Source organism: Castanea sativa, chromosome 5 (assembly GCF_040712315.1).
Source record: "Castanea sativa cultivar Marrone di Chiusa Pesio chromosome 5, ASM4071231v1".
NCBI lineage: Eukaryota > Viridiplantae > Streptophyta > Magnoliopsida > Fagales > Fagaceae > Castanea > Castanea sativa.
This window is the reverse complement of record NC_134017.1, coordinates 68,709,488-68,731,389: the sequence shown is the minus strand read 5'-3', so window position 1 is coordinate 68,731,389 and position 21,902 is coordinate 68,709,488. Positions and strand designations below refer to the sequence as shown.

The following is a 21,902-nucleotide window of genomic DNA, read 5'->3' as shown; positions in this document are numbered from 1 at the left end:
ATTAGGCTCATATCCTGTCTTCCCAAATCCAACAAAGGTATGAAGGACAACTACCTTATTGCTTCTAGAATGTGCTACGACGGTCTTCATTGCCTAGTTGAATGGGGAGACCCAGGTGTGACTCCATAGGAGTTAGATTCCATAACCTGTAACTTGGTTCTATTAACTTTATCATTTCTAGTTACATTGTATGTTATAACTTTTTTATTTGATATTCATCACTGATCTAACCATGCTTGTATTCTCGGATGTTTTTGCAGACAAACAACATTTACGACCCTGTCTGAGCCTTTGTAGTGTCGCGGACCTCAACCGCGTTTTACGATCCAAGGTGTTCGTGAGCGCAGACCTGTAAGTGAGAGCAGCCCATCTCATATTGGGATACAACCCTCTGTTCGAGGACTTCCAAGATATCAGCAACGCGATCATCGCAGGTGACAAGAGGCGCAGAAGGATAGACATCTCGAGACCTGGTTTTCTTTCTATCCACGAACTATCGGACGATCCTTTCGTCATCTTATACACATGACCGATTAGAGCAGTCCCTTTATCGACACGTCCTCAGGGGACAAACATCCTAGAAGAGACAGCATCTTCGCAGCTGTCCCTTGAAGAGGAAATTGATCAATTCAGTCTCGAGGAAGCTGAAAGACCTCAAGAGGATCACGTCGTCATACTCTCGGACGAAGAAAACGAACCTGCGGAAGCTTTTGGTATAAAGGGCTTAATAGCAGCACAGGTTGATACCAGTTCCGAGGAAGACGAGATGTCTAGCCTAAGATCGCTGATGACCAGGAGGGGCACAGAAGCTCCCAAAAAGGACACAGTTGGGTCTCAACCCCCTCCAAGCTACCACCACCTCCTCTTCCTTCCGACCCCAAGATTCACGCCCCTGACCCTAAAAAGAAAAGGAAAAATGAGGCCGAGGAGGCAGAAATGGCGAAACAGAAGAAACTTAAGCAACACCAACAACAACAAAACGCTGCTAAGGGTAGAACGCGTGCCCCCTCCATAGAGAGTGGGGAAAGCCATGACCTAGCCGAGGTGCGCTGTACGCAGGCCAATTGGTCTCCTGCGTTGGAACTAGATGGGGCTCCCATTCCCTGCCAGTCCAGCATCAGGGCGTTCCGGCAAGGACATGCCCACCACCTGGCTAACGCTCTAGAGCAACCTATTCTTCTACTGAAGGACATGGAGGCTTTGGATAAGATGAGCAAGCCACACCTTTTCCTTTCCCTGAAAAGGGATTTAGCTTTGGTACGTATCATCCAACCATTACTTCCTCGCTATATTATTTCTCTTTTTTTTTTTTTTCCTCTCTTTTCATAAAAATCTTTCCAATAATACTGTTCTATTACTCCTATCATGATGCATCTGTTCGACATCTCCATGCAGGCCATTCAAGAGGTTTTCATTGCTGAGAAATGGGTGGATGATAGTCAGAACCAGGCCTAGGCTGAACTCCAGGTTAGAGTCGAGACCGAGAAGGCTTTAGGTTGTGCCGTGGCAGACAATGAGGATTTGGCCCAAAAATTGACAGCTGAAAAGACAGAAAGAAATAGTGCCGAGGCCGAACTTAAAACAACCAAGGCTAAGGTGGAGGGGCAACGCAAACTCCTACGCCAAAAAGACGAGGACCTATCCAAGGCTCAGCAAGAAAACTCAGACCTAAAAAAGGAGCTTGCTCAAGCCAAGGAAGAGGCTCTGTAAACACAAATTTCTCAATTGAAGAAAAATCAAACAAATTGAAAAAATGAGTTCTACAAATATATTTTTTGTATTAATCAAGTAATGAGTTCAATCTTAGTTTTTACAAATGCTCCTCTGATTCTATCTTCTTTATGGTCTTGACTCAAACGCGAAACTTTCTTCAATTTGGTTGAAAGATGGATCAAATGGTCTTCACAACGAATCTTTGACTTTAAGCTTGTTAGAGATTTGTTGTCCTTCAAGTTCTTCAAGCCCTTCGAATGTTCTTCAAGTTCTTCAAATGTTTTTTAAGTTCTTCAAAAATTCTTTTGACAGAATTTCTCCAGAGCCTGGGCCTCTTGAAAAACCTCCCTTCTTTTAAAATGAGAGGGGATGTCCTCTATTTATAGTGATTTTAGAGGATAAGCTCCACTATGAATTGATATGCTTGAAAGTATATAGCAGACTTTTGATTGGCCTAAATTCTTCTTAGAGATAATTATCTCTATTTATCTATTTTGATAAAGATCATATTTTGATAAAGATAATAATCAATAAAGATAAATAATTATCTCTATTTAATTTAATTAATAAAGATAATTATCTACCAATTTTGAATAGAAAATTTATCTTTATTTGATTTATTTATTTATTTTAATAAAGATAATTACCCATAAACTTTGAATAGGAAATTTATCTTTATCTTGTGGGCCAAATGACACGTGGCAAATTTTGATATGCCAATGTGATGCCAATTTAGATGACACATGTCATCATCTAATTTAATTAATTTAATGACATTAATTTAGAATTTGCCACTAAACTTTGATGTGGCATTTTATAATTGGCTGAAAATTTTGCCTCTTACAGGCTCGTACTCTCAAGGAAACCATGGAGGCTGCCAAGAAGGCTTCTTACAATGAAGGGGTCGAGGCAACAGAAACCCGTTTAATGGAGGAGCTGGCAGAATTGTGTAGGGAGTACTGTCAACAAGTTTGGGTAGAGGCCCTAAACATGGCAGGAGTCCCAACCACTTCTGAGTTGAGGAAGTCCGAGAACATTTGGATCCCACAGGATATCCGAGTGATTGAAGACCTTCCTCTTACTCAACTACCTCCGAGGCAGTGCCTTCGACACAGCCATCTCCCGTTCAAGATCTTATTCCACCTTCTACAGAATTGGCTGGTTCTGATAAAGAGAAGGAAGAAGATGATGAGGCTGAGAAGCGCCTAGGCAAGCATGCTGAGCCAAATGATCCTCCACTAGAGACGAAGGACAAAGGAAAACAAGTCCAAGCCTTGTCTGAAGGTGAGTCTAAGCAGACAAGGGAAGAGGACCAAACAAAAGAAGCTATCAAGAAGTCCAAATAAAACCCTCCATCGAAGCCCAAGGCATAGGCCCTCTAGGACTTTTTTCTTTATGTAGCCCCTCTTTTTTTTATTTTTTTTATTCGGGACTTTTATTTTAATCCTTTCATTTTAGAATGTCATGTTCAATGTACTCACTGATAGTATCAATGACAAATTCAAAGGATTGTTCTTTAATCCATTGCTAATTTCCTTCATTGAAATATTTATCTCTTTCACCTTAAGGTAAATTACATGTATAGCATCATCGACTTAACATCGTAATGTACAGAGAAGTCTTTATAATGCTCCAGCCAACACTGGTAATCCGACATGAAACTATGCTTACTCTATTAACTTAAACCATCAACAGATAAACTATGTATTGAAATCGTAATATCCAAAGTGAAACAGCATACATTTAAATAAGTATGAATATATCTGAACCTAAAACAAGAGAAATACAATTTGAGACCTAATTTGAGAGAATAAACTGAAACGTTAATTTCGCCTAGAAATTCAAGCATATCCAAATCCATGTCTAATATATGAGAGAATAAATTGAAACGTTAATTTCCTAAAGTAAATGGCCCGAGGACCAGACGTAACTAAGATTCTATTTAACACTTAGTAAAATATCAATTTCCACGAGGTATGTGGTCCGAGGAGCCATACATGACCAAGTTTCTGTTTGATATAAAATTTGAACTGAAATGTTAATTTCCTCAAAGTAGATGGCCCGAGGACTAGACGTAACTAAAGTTTTGTTTAACACTTAATAAAATATCAATTTCCACGTAGTATGTGGTCTGAGGAGCCATACATGACCAAGTTTTTGTTTGATACTTATAAAAATTTGAACTGAAATGTTAATTTCCCCAAAGTAGATGGCCTGAGGACCAGACATATCTAAGGTTCTGTTTAACACATAGTAAAATATCAATTTCCACGAGGTATGCGGTCTGAGGAGCCATACATGACCAAGTTTCTGTTTGATACTTATAAAAATTTGAACTGAAATGTTAATTTCCCCAAAATAGATGGCCCGAGGACCAGAAGTAACTAAGGTTTTGTTTAACACTTAGTAAAATATCAATTTCCATGAGGTATGTGGTCTGAGGAACTATACATGACCAAGTTTCTGTTTGATACTTATAAAAATTTGAACTGAAATGTTAATTTTCCCAAAGTAGATGGCCCGAGGACTAGACATAACTAAGGTTCTATTTAACACTTAGTAAAATATCAATTTTCACAAGGTATGTGGTCCGAGGAGCCATACATGACAAAGTTTCTGTTTGATACTTATAAAAATTGAACAACAATTAGTCACAACACAATAATAACTTGAACAAAGATGGCATAAATGCCTTTCATTAATAATAGTACATTCGCAGGTTATTTACATTCTAAGGACGTTGTACAACTTTTTCATCTAAGTATGCCAAACGATATGCCCCTATGCCTGTGACAGAAATGATTCGATATGGTCCTTCCCAGGTAGGTCCTAGCTTTTCCAATGTTGGGTTCTTGGCATTACCCAAGACCTTCCTCAATACTAAGTCTCCAGGTGCAAGCGGCCTTAACTTCACATGAGCATCATACCCCCGTTTGAGCTTATATTGATAATAAGCTAGCTGAACTATTGCATTCTCCCTTCGTTCCTCAACTAGGTCCAGGTTTTTCTCCAGCAAACCATTGTTATTATTCGGGGTGAAAGAGCTTGCCCTTAACGTCGGATACCCGGTTTCTAAAGGGATCACGGCCTCGGACCCATAAGTCATGGAGAAAGGTGTTTCTCCTGTGGATCTTCGTGGTGTAGTCCGATATGTCTACAAAACATCTGGTAATTCTTCCACCCATCTTCCCATTGCATCATCTAGCCTCTTCTTGAGTCCACTTACTATAACTTTATTAACAGCCTCAGCATGTCCGTTTCCCTGAGGATAAGCTGGAGTGGAGTATCTATTCGTGATACCCAAGTTACCACAGTATTTTTTGAAAACTTTGCTATCAATCTGCAAGCCATTATCTGAAATAAGTGTGTGAGGTATCCCAAAACTAGTGACAATGTTCTTCCAAACAAACTTCTTTGCATCCACGTCCCTAATGTTTGACAAAGGCTTAGCTTCAACCCACTTGGTAAAATAATCAATTCCTACGAGCAACCACCTTTTATTTCCCATGGCCTTTGGGAAAGGTCCTACAATATCCAATCCTCATTGAGCAAAGGGCCAAGGACTAGATAAAGGATTGAGTACACCACCGGGCTGATGGATGTTAAAAGCAAATCTTTGGCGTTGGTCGCACTTTTTCGCATAGTCCTAAGCCTCTCTCTGCATGTTGGGCCACCAATACCCTTGGGTCAGATCTCTATGAGCTAAAGACCTTCCTCCTATATGACTTCCATAAATCCTTCATGCAATTCCTCCAACAGTGACTCCATTGCTTCAGGGTGTACGCATAGCAAGTATGGCCCAGAAAAGGAGCGTTTATATAACTTCTGATCCTCAGACAACCAGAATCGGGGCGCCTTTCTACGAACTTTATCTGCCCCAGATCTCTCCTTAGGCAGGGCATCACTTTTAAGAAAGGATATTATGGAGTCCATCCAACTAGGTCCGAGCCTAACTTGATGAATATGGATGACATCAACAGATATCCTAGCAGGTTTCAATAAGTCTTCCACGAGGATGACCCTAGGCAGACCTTGAGCCGAGGATGTTGCTAGCGTGGCTAACGAATCTGCATGGTTGTTTCCACTCCTGGAAACATGCATTAGGACAAAAGAATCAAATTTGGATCGTAAGTGTCTAACCTTGGTTAGATATTCTTGCATTCTTGGATCTCTAGTCTCTAATGTCCCTATCACTTGGCCCACGACTAACTGAGAGTCCGAGAACATTTGGACTAATTTTCTCCCCATTTTCGAACCATATCCATCGCAACCAATACCGCTTTGTACTCAGCCTCATTATTAGTGGCCGAGAACCCTAATCTTAAAGATTTCTCAAAAATAATTCCTTTAGGGGATACCAAAACTAGCCCCACACCGGATCCTCTCTGATTTGTTGTTCCGTCAACATATACCTTCCACATCGGAAGTTCCTTGCACGAGAACATACCAACTGATTTTCCATCCATGTGCAACCCCTTTGTACTTTCTTTTAATGAAGGTTCAGCGAACTTTGCCACTAAGTCAGCAAGGACTTGGCCTTTGATAGAGGTGCGAGGCATATATCTGATGTCAAAAGCCCCCAAGATGGTCCCCCATTTTGCTATCCTCCTTGAGTAATCAGCACTTCGCAATACCGACTTGAGTGGGAGCTGAGTCAAAACGACAACTGTGTGGGATTGGAAATAGTGAGGAAGCTTACGCGTAGCATGTACTACGACCAAAATCGCTTTCTCCAACGGCAAATAACGCATCTCGGCTTCATGGAGGGATTTACTTACATAATAAACTGATCTCTGAATACCACCATCGTCCTGTAGTAGAACTAAATTGATGGCGTGAATGGCAACAGCTATATATGCAAATAGGATTTCATCTACCTTTGGCCGAGACATGATTGGTGGCCGAGAAAGGTACTCTTTAAGTTGTTGAAAAGCCAAAGCACACTCTTCGGTCCATTCGAATCCCTTCCACTTATTAAGCAACTAGAAAAAAGGTCTACACCTATCAGCGAAACGAGAGATAAACCTGTTGAGAGCAGCAGTCATCCCAGTCAACCTCTGAACTTCCTTTGGATTCTGAGGTGGTTGCAAGCTGTTGATTGCCTTAACTTGTGCCATATTTACTTCTATTCCTCTATTAGTCACCATGTAGCCTAGGAATTTACCAGAGCTTACAACAAAAGAGCATTTAGAGGCATTAAGGCGCAATTTGTACTTCCTGAGCGTTTGGAAGGTGTCATCCAAATCTTTCACGTGCATGGACACAACCTTGCTTTTCACCACCATATCATTCACATACACTTCAATAGTCTCCCCCAGCTGCGACTCAAACATCCTAGTCATCATTCTCTGATAATTAGCCCCTGCATTTTTCAAACCAAAAGACATTACCTTATAATGGTAATTCCCTGTAGGAGTAATGAAGGATTTCTTCTCCTGATCACCCTTGGCCAAAGGTATTTGGTGATAGCCTTGGAAAGCATCCAAAAAACTCATTCGAGGATGTCCGACCGTAGCATCCACCAATTGATCTATACGAGGCATCGGAAATGAATCCTTAGGATAAGCCTTGTTTAGATCAATGAAGTCCACACACATTCTCCACTTTCCGTTCTTCTTCCTCACCACTACTGTGTGCGCTAACCACTCCGGATAAAAAACTTCTTTAATTGCTGTAGCCCTTTTAAGCTTGAGAACCTCTTCCTTGACAGCTTCAGCGTGCTCTTTAGAAGAACGCCAAGGGGGTTGCCTCCTCGGAACAACCACAGGATTGACATTTAAATGATGACAAATGAAGCTTGGATCAACCCCAGGGGCCTCATAGGGATCCCAGGTAAATACGTCGATAATGCTTTTCAAAAATGCAACAAATTTCATCTTCTCTTGATGTGGTAGCTGAACACTAACCTGAAAGAACTTTTTGGGATTGCCACCTATAAGAAATTTTTCTAACTCTTCGCATGTTGCCTCCTTTGTTGTCACCACACCGGGCGCATCTAGAGGCGTTAATTGCTATAAGTCCACTGTAGTCATGGCTGAGGACTCCGGTTCACCCTGATGCAGTATTGCAGCCGATATGCATTGTCTTGCTACTGTTTGACTCCCAAGAATCTCTTCAATCAGTCCCCCCGATGGTAACTTCACCTTGACATGTAAGGTTGAGGAAATAACACCCAGAGCATGCAGCCAAGGCCTTGCGACGATGGCCGTGTATGGGGAATAAGCGTCAACCACAATGAAATCCACATCAACTGTTTTCGGACCTGACTACACAGGCAAGTGAATTTGTCCCTTTGGTACGAAAGCTTTTCCTTCAAAACTTATTAGTGGTGAATCATAAGCGGTAAGATCTTTGAGCTTTAAATTAAGCCCCTTGAACAAATCAGGGTACATGATGTCCGCACCACTACCCTGATCAACCATCACTCTTTTTACATCATAGCCCCCTATCCTTAGCGTAACCATCAGAGCATCGTCATGGGGTTGAATGGTCCTTACCTTGTCTTCATCCGAGAAGCCCAAAATAGGCGAAACATTTCCTTTAATTCTCTTCGGCTTTGAGCCTAACTCCTCGGCAAGAACATGGGACACAAACATCACCCTAGTAGGACAGGAGCCAGTCCTTTTAGGGGCAGCGAAAATGACATTAATCGTCCCTAGGGGAGGCTGGGATGAGTTATTCCTTTGATTGATCGAACTTGAATGGCTTCCTTGTCCGTTGGGCTGATACAAATATTGCTTCAATTTTCCTTCACTAACTAGCTGCTCCAAATGGCTCCAAAGTGTTCAGCGATTCTCGGTGGTGTGACCTACATCCTGATGATAGTGGCAAATGAGATTCTGGTTCCGCTTTGTAGGATCTCCAGCCATTTTACTGGGCCATTTGAAGTATCGTTCCTTCTGGATTTTCTCCAGTAACTGATGTACCGGTTCTCGGAACACGGTGCTAAATACCTGAGGAGTGGCCAAACCAGATTGCCCAGCGAAATCTCTCCTCGGCCTATTGTTATTATACCGATCCGACTGGAAATCCTTCCTCTCTTGAGGGATAACCTTCGCCTTCCCTTTCCTTTACTGTTGATCCTCCTCGACTCTTTTGTACTCGTCAATACGGTCCATGAGCCGACGTACACTCCGTACAGGATTTTTGGTCAGAGATTTCTTCAAGTCATGATCAGTTGGAAGGCCCACCTTAAAAGTGTTAATCGCCACCTCATCAAAATCGCCATCGATTTCATTAAATATCTCCCAGTATCTATCAGAAGACGTCTTTAAGGTCTCTCCCTCCCTCATAGCCATGGACAACAATGAGTCCAAGGGCCAAGGAACCCTACTGCAGGTAATAAATTGAGAGCCAAATGCCTTAGTGAGCTCCATGAAAGAATCAATAGAACTCACCTTTAGGCCATTAAACCATCTCATCGTCACAGGTCCCAAGCTTGAAGGGAAGACTTTGCACATTAAAGTTTCATTCTTAGAGTGCACCGCCATCCTCTTATTGAAGTGATTGACGTGCTTCACTGGGTCTGTTCTGCCATTATAGATGGTGAACGTGGGCTGAGTGAACCGTCGTGGAAGCTCTCCTTTTTCGATCCTACGCGTGAAAGGTGACTTGGAGATTTGGTGCAGCGCCCTACTCATAGCATCGTTTCCTAAGCCCCTAGAGGAAGACTTCTTATCCTTACGACCATGAAAATCGTCCTTCTCAAACGAGAAGGTTTCACTAGGAAGAGTTCTGGACCTTGGCCTGTAACTACTGCTTTGGGAGCCCTCAAAAGAAGGATCAGAAAGAGATGGTGTCCTCCTCCATCTAGCACGACGTAACTTCTTCTTAAGGTGATCAATCTCTTTCTACATGGCCTTCGCATCATCTTGATGGGGGACTCTGCTTCCACTGCGTGAACGACTTCCACTGGTGCGCACCGTATGTACACTACCCTCTCATGTTCAAGTCGCTGGAAATGATCCTCACACTGGGACCCCTGAGACTATGCGTGATGCGGACCTGAGCCTGCCATAGTATTCCAATTCCTTAAACACAAGATTTCTCACAGACGGCGCCAATTGTAAGTGTACAATTTGTACCCGGTCTAATCACTAGATGGACTCAGGCCCAAAGAGCCTTATATAATGAAATTTGTAGAGCGTGGGCTTGAAACCTAGGCTTTATGGATATTAAACAACAAATAGGCAGGCTAGATTGCCACTATCTACACAATCAATGGATAAGAATAACAGAAATTCTCCTCAGACATAAGCCGAGAATGATTTGTATTGCCTTATTTTCTTTTAGCAATAAATTACAATTAAAGAAGAAGAAGATCCCCCTCATTTTCTTTCTCTTTTTCCTTTTATATCACTCTTTCTCTTCCCTTCACCGTCCACGTGTAACACAAATTAATAATCCAGATCTTTCCATTCTCCACTGCCCTCTGGAGGTCCTCAAATAACAACTGTAAGGCTAACTGGTACTGTTCAGATGTCATTTCCTCATTAATGCGGTCAGAGAGGTAGATGCAGGGTCTTTAATGCAGTGGTAGTAGCTTTTTCCCTTGATATTTCTCATATGTTCTTCCTCTCTACAACAGCGTGAAACATATCTTTACCTACTAAACTTTTCAGAACTCTCTCCCCAAACATCATGACGTGTCATACAATCTTTATTGGACTCAGCCGAGGAGATACTTCTTCTCGGACTACATCATCAACCTTTTCAGCAAAAGCTGACTTGTGGACCTCAAAGGCCCTGCTCGGACAGGCTTACACCACCAATATCAGGCCCAAGGCCCAAATACGCGTTTTGACCATTTTACCCACACAATGCACATTAGCCAATTTTCATTGATAATATGACTAAAACTGTGGTTTATTTTTAATTATTAATGTATGATATAAAATCAAACCAACTGGAAGAAAACACATATTACACCAAATTTATGCTTTTGAAATCACTCTTTATAATCCGTTTGACTTTGATCGTATCTATGTGCCTAATAAATATTAAATAAAAAATAATTTGTCTGTTCTCTCCTTCTCGTCTCCATTCCTCTCCCATACAATCAAATCCATTATCAACACACACACATATATACACGGATTATGATCTAGGATTAGAGATATATTTGTAATACGAGGTCCCGTCCTGTTTTTTCGCCCACTAGAGAGTTTGCAATCGTTGGATGTTCATGTGCAAATTAACAATGTCAGGTATAATTTTTGATTCATATCAGCATGATAGACATTAATTTGCTCATTTGCACTATAAGCTTACATGCAAGTACGTCCCCTATTAAGTAAACTGTGAGCCTCTGGACAACAGCTGGGGTAATAATATCATCAATTTTATAGATTTGACTCATGATAAATTATTAGGATGAATTTCGACTAGTCCAGCAGTAAGGCTAGGAGAATATGTAGATCAATAAAGTTTAAAGCACACTGAGCAAATTGCTGCCAAAAACGAACGAAAGATGGCCACAATATTGGCTGATTCCCAGTAAAGCACACCACAACTCAATTCCTTCTATGGTCCAAGAATGATGGGCAGGCTTGTTAACTAGCCAGAGATTTTGGGTAGTTGATCGATGGCTCAAATCCTGTCTATGATTGATTGTTGTAAGTCCATCTCCTACAACCTAGGCCCAGACTTTTGATGCTTGTGGATCAACGTGAGCAAGCTCATTAGCTCTTCAGCAGAGGCTCCTTTGTGTCGTCCCATTTTTCCAATCGTTTTTTAGCAATCTCCACCTGAAAATTTCAACTTCTCAGTTCTTGTTTACTAATTACCACTAGTTATTTTAGATAGATGGTGAGGGAGAAGGAGGTGCATGTGGTTTTGAAGTATAGACATAAAACATCTCTAAAAGGATATTATTAATGGGCTATCACTAGAACCTCAGTTACAACTTACAAGTTACAACTAGGTTGAAGTCGCATGTGATACAAATTATTAACGTTTTGTTTGTTTGTTTTTATTTTTTTTATTTTTTATCCTTAGATATGTCATTTTTTTGGGGAGTCTGAAGGGTCAATTTATAATCATCTAATCAATTCCATGAAGGTCAGATGGGTTCCAGCCCAAAATAATTGATTGCACCTTACTGGTCCAAACGGCACTAACTTCCAAAACCCTTGTTTTTGGGCCAGCCACATTGTGTGACAGGTCTTTGTTAGGCTATCATTGTGTTTGATCATTACAGTGTTGGGTTGATGGAACATCTAAAAATTTAAGATGCTCAAATTTTATTTTGAAAATAAGAGCTTGTGGTTGTTATTCCACGATCAAACTCATAATGGTTATCTTTCTTTCTTTTTCCTCTCTCCTTTTTATTTTTAATATGTGCCCCAAATTTTGAATTAGCATATAGAGGTACTGATTAGTCAATGTTCAAAAGCCATAAATGATAGTAAGCATTTCAATTTTCAAGTAGTAAACTAAAGTTCAAATCCTCTTTATTCATTGTAGAATATACCTCTTTATTCCAGTCCGTGCGAAAAGTTGTCCAAAGTAAAATGAAGGTCTGCATCACAGTTCCTCCTATCATCCCTGTCCATATTCCCTGTTTCGTTCAGTCAAGCAATTTTATTCAGTGCATCATTTCTTTGGTCAAATCTAAAATAATGCATCAATATGTATAAATATGCATAATCAGTGCATGAAAATAATGGTGCATCATATTTATTTGGCACACGATTTTTATATATACAAGTGAAAGAAGGGTGCTTAATTGGTAAACCTTGGCCCCAAGGTCGAACTTAAAGCCGAGAACACAACCCAAAGGTATTCCAACCACGTAGTAACATCCCACATTTACATATGCCACAAATGCTTGCCATCCACATCCAACAGCCACCCCTACAATTAAAACTTAAAAATGTTATTTAAAGTGAATCTAATTATAATAAAGAGTATTAAACAACTTTTAACATTAAACTCTGCCATTGCCCTTTTGCATTAAAAGAAGCCCCGATGAGGATTAGTAGCTAGATTTGTATTTGGGGAGGAAAACAAAAACAGGCTTCAATATCAGTCTTTCTTTCAGGAAAATAATCCTCTCCATTTAGTAAGGCACCATAAAAAAATAAATAAAAAAGCATGGTTACAACGCCTATATATATTATGAGCAAGATTTAGGTACAGTATTTAGGTACTATTCCTTAGATTTTCCTTTTTAGATTTTGTCATATAGATTTTCGCTTATGGGATGAAAGTATATATTTTTTATTTAAGTAGCCATATAGCTGAATTTTAAGAGGTGAAACTAGGAAACAGCACCTAAGATATTGTACCTAAGTTTTGTCCATATATTATAACCTAAACTTCTCTCCATTTAGTTGAAAATATGCATTTACTTGAGTTAAATTTATTGCACACAAATCATTTTACACATCTATATATATAATAATAGGTAAAGCTGAGAGAAAATCCAGTTAGATTTCAAATTGAAATTCAATTAGAATTTAATTTTGTGTCACGTGTCCCATCTAATCTAAATTTTTAAATTTTTGTGCTAAGTGAGTTAATTCAATGTAAAAATTGGATTTCAATTAAAGTTTGATTTTGCGACATTTGTGCCGAATGAGTTAATTTAGTGTAAAAAACGAGAAGTTCAATATAAGTAAACCATAAAAAAAAAAAATTTTGAATGATTTTATATTTATGAGCATTTTTTTTTATAAAACTAAAAACAATTCAAGTTTATATATATATGTCCCATCTAATCAAATTTTTTTAATTTTTGAGCCAAATGAGTTAGTGTAAAAAACGAAGAGTTCAATATAAATAAATCATAAAAAATATAATCATATATCTAACACTATGAGGGCGTTTGGATTCAACATCTGCGTTTCCACGTTTCAGTTTTCACGTTTTGCCTTTTTTTTTTTTTTTTTTTTTTTTGTTTCTGCTGCAGAGGGGGACATGTGCGCAGTGCGCGCACTGTGCGGCACTGTGCGTACACTGTTCATGTACTTTTTCAGCAATTTTTTATTAAAAATGGGTCCCGCATCACTATTTACATATTTAAAAATTATTTTGCTACAGTGTTTTCAGTTTTCAGTTTTCAGCAATAAGTTATATCCAAACGGACCCTATATATAAAATTAGAGGAAGAGATAGTTTGAATGATTTTATATTTAGGAGCCTTTTTTTTTGTATAACTAAAAACAATTCAAATTTATAAGTAATATATATATATAGGTAAAGTTTAGAGAAAATCCAATTAGATTCTACAATTGAAGTCTAATTTTGCGATATCTGTCCTAAATTATTTATTTTTAGAGAGGATTTTATTTCTTAATTTTGGAATCAAATGTGGGATTATATCATAAATTTCCATATAAGTGAGTTATTGTACAAAAACCAAAGAGTCTAGAATTAATGAACATAAAAATATTTAAAAAATGGACAATTTACATTTTCTACCAAATAACATTCTTACAAGACTTTTTAAAGAGTTAAAAAAAAAGAATGACTATCAATAATATTTAAATTATATATGTAAGAATTATACTATGCATTTTAATGTGTATCTTTTAAATATATTAATGCATATGTATGAAGTTACAAGTTAGTATATCATAATGTTAAGTCATGATTTTAGTTATTCGAAAAATACGTAAAAATAAATTGTGTGTAATAACCATTACTCCCTGCCTAATAATTAACTTTTCATAGGAAATATGCACATCTTTGATACCAACATAATAAGCAATACCTGGTACCATGCACCGTGCTAGGGAATATGCACATCTTTGCTAACATGAGATTTCAAAGACTGTCCAAGCAGCTAAGAAAAAAGATAGAGAAAAAAGAGCCTGCAACTGATCCCAATGGTGAATTTGGGCCATACAATTATATGATGCATGTTACTACATTAAACAAGTAGTCCTTCCCTTGCCGCTTCACACAAATCCAGTACAATAGTTGTTTTTTTGATTGGATAGAAGAAGACCAAAAAAATAACAGTATTTTCTTTGGGAGAAGAGAAGAGCAGGGCAGGCTTAGCAATGGTGATAAGGGTTCATTTTGACTGGTGGTTTGGTTACCACATGAAAAAACAGTATGGTGCAGATTCCTCTGATGCAGCCAGAGGCAAAATCTTTAATCAAGTTGAGCAACAAGGCTAGCTTAGCTGGCTGTTGAGGTGGTATCTTGTGTGGTAGCTGTATATATATATACATAGTCCTTCCCATGCTGTTAATTTTTACTCATTTTGTTACTTCTCAATACATGTGGGATCCATTCCGTTTTAGGTCACCCATTAACAAAAGCAAGCGTGTCCTTATGCACTCGTTAAGTAGGCTTTAAAAATGTCCCACATGTATTACGAGCTAACAAAACCTAATAAAAATATGGATTCTCTATAAAAGTGACTCAATTGCATTATAAAATTCTACCTTAATGAGTGCATAAGAGAACTCATTAATGTGACCCAAAGTTGTACATCTGTTAGCAAATCCAAAGCCTTTAAAGAAACATCATTTTTCACATTTTTCTATTACTAACCTCACTCACTTTTATTATGCGTCAATAATAATAATAATAATAATAATAATATTCACATCTTGCAGCAGGAAAATAACAATATATCAAGTAAATATTTGTGAATAATTATATGTTACTTGATACAAAAAATCTCAATATCTATCAGAAATTATGTTGAATAACCAAATTTTTATGTGTGGAGTACTTACCGGACAAGACTGGTTGAACTCCGTTGAGAATGAGAGTGACAGCCAAGTATGGACAGAGCTCTGAGACTGCATCAGCCACGGTTTCACCGCTAGTGAAGGCATAGCTTATGACATGGCGTAGTGAGAGCACAACAATTGCTTCTATTACAGCAATAATGAAAGAAACTATATTCACGATTACAACACTGAATGCTGCTGATTTGGGATTACCAGCCCCTAGCTCATTGCTCACCCTGACACTGTTTCAATCAAATTCAATTCAGGCCTTAAAAGTTAGGAACAATGATTTGGGTTCAAGCAATATATGTAGGCAAAACATGAATATCATTCCTGCATACAAAATTTGTCACATTTTTATTATAAATACAAAAGTCCTGACCGATACATAATAACATCAATATCAGTGGTACCTAGGCTAATATAAAAGTGATATATTACTCTCATTTTAACCTGTTACATTAACAGATTGTAAAAAAAAAAATTGTGAAAAATACTGACACAAAGGTGTTTAGTGGTTACATTAGAATCTTTGAATAATAAAGCAAACTTGTAGAATTGTACATCAAAAGAAATTGTTGAATAATAAATTAAATGTACTAATAACAATAGTTGCAATTTGACTGACCTTGCAGCTGCATTAAATCCGACTGACACCATGAACAATAGTCCATTAATTGCCATGCTGCATAGGATGAAATCATTGGTTGCTAATTAGAGTCTATCAATAATCACCCCATGCAGAAATGCACACATGCATGTAAAAGCCAGATTAAACTTAGATCTAGAATCATCTATGAATCATACAACAATAATTCCAATGATACAAAATTTTCACTAACCTATATTTTGATTAGTACATAATAAAGGTGGTGTTATTGATGGATTAATGTAAAAGTGATATTATTTACATCAGACTTTACCTACTTAACAAGTTATGAAAAAGAAAAAAAAGAAAATTGAATCTCTAGTATTATTCCTAATGCACAAAATGTTGGTTTGCTATAGATAACTAATTGTAAGATAGAATGGATTTAGGACCATATAGAGACATGAACTACAAATCCACAAAATTAACCAGCATGCTTAGACACATGATTATATCCACTATAAATCTAGTTGGGGCAGTTCACATTGGTATTCACTGAAAGTGGGAACCGTCAAACATGTTCATAGATCAGCATGCTAATATTTTTATTTCTGGTAATTAAAGGGATAGGTGAAACTTGTGTTGGCAGTGAAGCAAGGAGCCCTAATCCTAGGTAATCTTTTTACTTTATTATATGAAGGTTAAGGCTAATATGAATTATAGGTCAAAGTCAAATTGTCATGAAACAATGTTTAGGTGAGTGTAGAATGGTGGATAACATATGACGACAGTAATTGATTTCATAAGCATTCATAGGAGTCTAGTAATGCTTTGAAGAACACACTTTATCCTTATTCTTGTCCTTACTGTTCCTTACTTGGGGGCTGAATCTTTAGATTAATGACATTGATTCGATCATGCAAAGATATTTTTCAGAAGAAAGCAGCACAGAGAATTGTTAAATAAAAAAACATCTGTCTCTATTCTTAGGCACATGCATGTCTGTGACCGTGAATTTAGTTGGACAAAAAGGTATAATTAGACTTTGATTTCTTTACATAAAAATAATTTAGTCAAATCTTTGTCAAATGTGAGCCAAGATTCTGTATGATGTGTACTCAAACTCATCCATGAAAACAAAGAGAGAGGAAAACAATGAAAAATTCATGTGCTAACTAGCTATCATGTCCACTTAGTATGTGGAGGTCAAACCCAAAAGAAATCCCCTGTCCCCATATAATTTTAAAAGTGCCTACGAAAATAACAAGGAGAAACAGGTAAATGAATCTACAGGGGTTAGAAACCAAAACCACAAATGACAAGATTAGTCCCAATCATTAAGGTAGTTTTTTTTTTTGGTGAATTGTTATATACTAATTTCTTTAGATATTGAGTTGTGGTGTGCCTTTGTGTTAGAACTTATTTTCCTTTCTCCTGTGTGTATGTTTGTTTCTAAAAAAAAAAATTAAAATTTTTTTTTAGTTATTTATGTACTTTTATATATAGTTAAATCATCCAAAGTTACATTATTACATTTAAGGCTAAATTTCAATTTTGTCTCTTGAATTTTACTTGAATTATCAAATTAGTACTTAAAGTTTAATTTTAGTTTATTTGATCCACCAATTTGTCAAAATGAGTCAATATGTTCATTTTGTTCAAATTAGTTAGCAAATGACATTCTTTAAACATCTTTTTTATTAAATATTTAATTGAAAATATTCTTGAGATATGTCGTTTAATAAATCTTGTAGTTGCGTCAGTATAATTATTTTTATTTTTATTTTTAAAGTTTAAACAAGTTTATTTGCTAATAAATTTGGGCAGAAAAATTATATTGTTTCATTTTGAAAAGACGAGATTAAATTGACAAAAAAAAAAATTTTAAAGAGTAATTTGACAATTAAAGTAAAAGATAATGAACTATATTAAATTTTGAGAAGTGCGTCTATAATATTTTCATAACAATAATTTAAATATCATTGAAATTACTTTTTTATCCAACCATTAACAACTTATATCAATTTGCCACTTAAAATTTATTATAAAAATGTTGTAAATATAATATTTCTCTTAAATTTTAGCCTAAATTTAATTAGGAAACAAACCCTAATTAATCGTGTCAGTACATACTTGTCAAGATACTAATGAATGTCACCACCGTCTACTTTGTAACATGGACACGTGGAAAGTTATCACAAACAAATCATTTGATCCTATCTCTTATTTCTATCTTCCATTGGCCAATGTGTTTCCGAAAGACCAATTTCAACAATAATATTTTATTTGAAAAATCTTCTCACACATCTTTCATCCTTTATTTTCACATCATACTTATCAAAACTATATTTTCTTTTGAGAATTCATGGGTGAATAATGTATGAAAAAAAAGCATGTAAATAACATTTTTTTAATACAGAAATTAGGTAAATATATCCAAACTTCATTTTCCCCAAATCACAATGATATTATTGGTCTTGAAAAAGCTTAAGATGTCCAAATTTAAGGGGGTTCTGCTTTAGAAAATTTTTGGATAAAATTATTAATTATAGACATGAAATAGTTGACAATCCTATTAAATGAAAAAAGAAATTAGGAAAAATTATATTTTAAACTCTATAATTAAGGAGTATATTCAAATTAAACTCTATAATTTCAAAAGTTTCAAATCAAACTCTAAAATTAGCTATTACAAATTAAACCATTTAGTTAAGTTAGATTAAAATTGTATTAATTTAAACCCCCAATCAAACCCAAAAATCAAAATAAAAAAGTTTAGGGTTTAAATTAATATGACTTTAAAAGTATGGGGGTTCAATTTGAAATCAGTGAAACTATAAGGTTTATTTGTAACAATTTTAATCTTGGAGGTTTATTTCGAACCAAAATTTATTTAAAAAAAAAAAAAACTTTTAAGGTGTAAAATGTAATTTTTGAAAAACTTAAAATGATAATAAAGTTGATTAATATACAAAACTTATCATGACGCATTATTATTTGGTATTGAGCTTTGCAAGGTTTCAACTATCTCATGCAAGATGAAAGGGGCAAAGTTTCCTTACCAAACAGCAAGAGAATCCAAAGCAAGCTCAGGGTCTTTGAGCAACCCAGCAACCAAAACTAGTATCTGAAAGTACCAAGTCTCTAAACACAGCATCACAGCCGATGCAGTTGACAATTTCACGAACCCCCAAAGCCCAGAAAAGGCCTGCAAGCTAAAACCAGTCCAAGTGTGCTTACACTTACTACTCATCAAAATATACACAAACTGAGCCACCACTATGATCCACCATGATAAGCTCAAAGCCAATGATGCACCAATCAATCCCAATCCCAATTTGTACACAGCCAACCAACTTATCAATAAGTGTACCACAAGTGTAGCTGCAGATATGTATGCACTTGGGGCTACAATTCTTTGAGATTGGAGGAATTTTTGTATGGGAAAGTTCACAGCATAAGCAAAAATTTGTGGAATTAGACCATAGACAAAAACTGCGGCTGAAGATGCCACAGCCGTTGATTCACCTAGTAAGAGCAAGATGGGCTCTGATAATAAGTAGACCACAGTCATGGGTATCCCAGTTAGAGTAAGGACAACCATGGCTCTTTGTAGATATACTCCTAGCATTTCGTATCTATGGGCTCCATAAGCTTGTCCACATAGAGTCTCTACAGCGCTTCCCATACCTAACTGCAAGCAAAACATGCATGAACTAGTATGAGAGACTAGAGAAAAACCAGCCCTAATTATTGATGCTGTCAGTTTTTCAGGTGGGCCTAGCTGTCCTTGACGATTGTTCTATATCTTTTTGGGGTTTGAATGCTGTGATTTGACCTCAATTTTATTATTCACACAAACGTTTTTATTGTTGATAGTTGCAGAGAATGGAGCGTAAATGATTACCGATTAATAATTCATCACCAAATGCTGATCATTGTTGCATCAAAATATTTAATAGTAAAATTGATATAATAACTTTAATGTTAATGATCCTTTTTTTTTTCAAACCTAGAATTAAGATCCCTTCATAATTCTTAGATAACTCTGTTATTTCTTTTATAACTAATTTATTGGAAATATCATAATTTGTCAGTTTTGAATTACAAAACTCCTGACTTAAATAAATAGGCTATTATGAATTGCACAATATTATTAATGCTTAGAAAAATGTTGATTTTCATCATTAATAAGGTAAGTTATTAATGATATGAAAAAATTTAATCCACACATTTTAAAATGAATATGTAAGAATTAAGAGCTAAATGGCAGAGTTACTCAAAATAATTTAGAGGATATCCTTGTTGAGTTAGCATTTTTCTTGGTATGAAAGAGGACTAAGCATCAAGACTTTTAATGAATGTCACTGTTGCAGAGAGAGAGAGGTCTTTGTGCATGTGTAAGTATATAAATGCACACACACATATATATATCGAAATGACATACCATGAGTCCATAGGCCAAGAGTTGGATGCCACTGTTGCCAAGAGAGGCAGCGGCGAGCTCAAGATTGCCAAGGTGACCTGCAAAAACTCGTGTGGACAAAGACATGAAATTGTTGATCATGTAAACAAACACAGCCGGGGCGGCGAGGGGGAAGAGCAGCTTGAGTTCGATCCATGTGGCCAAACGGAGGCGCTTGATGCTCGGTAACTGGGTATCCGATAACACCTTCTCTAGCCGAGAGTCTACTTCATGAAGCACAGGCGAAGATCTGTGTTCTTGTTCTTGTTCTTGTTCTTGTGGTGCTGAGTGGTCAGAGTTTAATATGGCTTGGTAAAGCTCATCTTGGGAAGCCATGGTTTAGTGAAGAAAGTGGTGAGGATTCTAAAGAGAGAGATAATTGTTAAAGGAGTAGGAGGGGTTGGAAGACTGTGATGCATGGAATGGAGAACTTGAGAATAAATATTTTGGTTGGGGCTTTAATTGTTAGCTAGGAAGTTTTTTCTTTTTACTGATGCTACGTATGCAGCTGTTTATGTCAGGAATACATTTTTTTTTTTTTTTAAGAGAATATTTACTGCTATTTATCTTTCTTTCTTTCTTTTATTTTTTTATTTTTTTATTTTTTCAGTTTTTGTAAGCTTGCTTGATGATTTAATTATATAATGTTGTATATATATTAATAATAAAATAAAATAAAATAAAATTTGAATCTTATAAGCGCTTCTTTTAAAATAAATTTTGCACTTTCATTTAGTGAGTATCTATTATTATTTTAAACAATCATTTTTCAAAGCCTCAGGATCAAATTATGGTATATTCATGGGGTTTAACTTATTTAAGTGACAGTCTAATAATAATGACATATTTTGTAGTGTTTTATATTTCTACCTATTTAGTAAATGTGTCAAGAATCCTCAACCCTATCCCAATTTGTCTATTAAACAGGTCGACTTGACACGACATGTTTAACCCGTTTAATTAACAAGTCATGTAAAGGTTAATACAAATGGCTCGTTTAATAACCTGTTTGATTAATAGGTTATACATGAACTGAATAACCTATTATCAATTTTCATATATCTAAAATTAAAATACAATTACGACCATAAATATAGTAATAAACATATAATTACAACAAAAAATTAAGCAATAACAACAAAGTATTAATAACAAAATTTAATACCTTTATATCCTAAATGGGTCAAATGGGTTAGACGGGTTCACATGTTGAACACGAACACAACTCGTTTACTAAATGGGTTAGTCGTGTCGACCCGAATATTATCCGAATTCGTTTAGCCTTAATCCATGACTTATTTATAATTAGGTTAGTCATATCTGGTTCGCGGGTCGTTTCAGATTTTGCCACCCCTAATCATAACATAGGGACACTAGGATCATAACATACCACCATACTCTACAGTCGACGTCCACGACAGCTTACTTTAGTGACACTGACCCA

At 36.6% G+C, this 21,902-nt stretch overlaps 1 protein-coding gene across 1 annotated transcript; it reads right to left on the bottom strand.

Annotated features, from left to right (window-relative positions):
• Positions 1-10,906: 10,906 nt before the first annotated feature.
• LOC142637320 (protein DETOXIFICATION 40-like) lies at positions 10,907-20,901 on the bottom strand. Its single transcript, XM_075811594.1, has 7 exons — positions 20,441-20,901; positions 19,056-19,687; positions 16,033-16,089; positions 15,408-15,646; positions 12,449-12,567; positions 12,185-12,271; positions 10,907-11,459 (listed from the first exon to the last, which is right to left on the bottom strand). The coding sequence occupies exons 1-7, from the start codon at positions 20,792-20,794 to the stop codon at positions 11,394-11,396; spliced, it is 1,554 nt and encodes a 517-aa protein (XP_075667709.1). The 5' UTR covers positions 20,795-20,901; the 3' UTR covers positions 10,907-11,393.
• Positions 20,902-21,902: the final 1,001 nt, after the last annotated feature.

What these genes read in the sequence shown, in the direction of transcription:
- LOC142637320 (XM_075811594.1), bottom strand. Translation starts at nt 20,794, where the DNA reads ATGGCTTCCCAAGATGAGCTTTACCAAGCCATATTAAACTCTGACCAC. An exon ending in TCTTGGCCTATGGACTCATG is followed by an intron (nt 19,688 to 20,440) that starts GTATGTCATTTC and finishes TTTTGCTTGCAG; the next exon opens with TTAGGTATGGGAAGCGCTGT. An exon ending in AGTTCGACCTTGGGGCCAAG is followed by an intron (nt 12,272 to 12,448) that starts GTTTACCAATTA and finishes TGAACGAAACAG; the next exon opens with GGAATATGGACAGGGATGAT.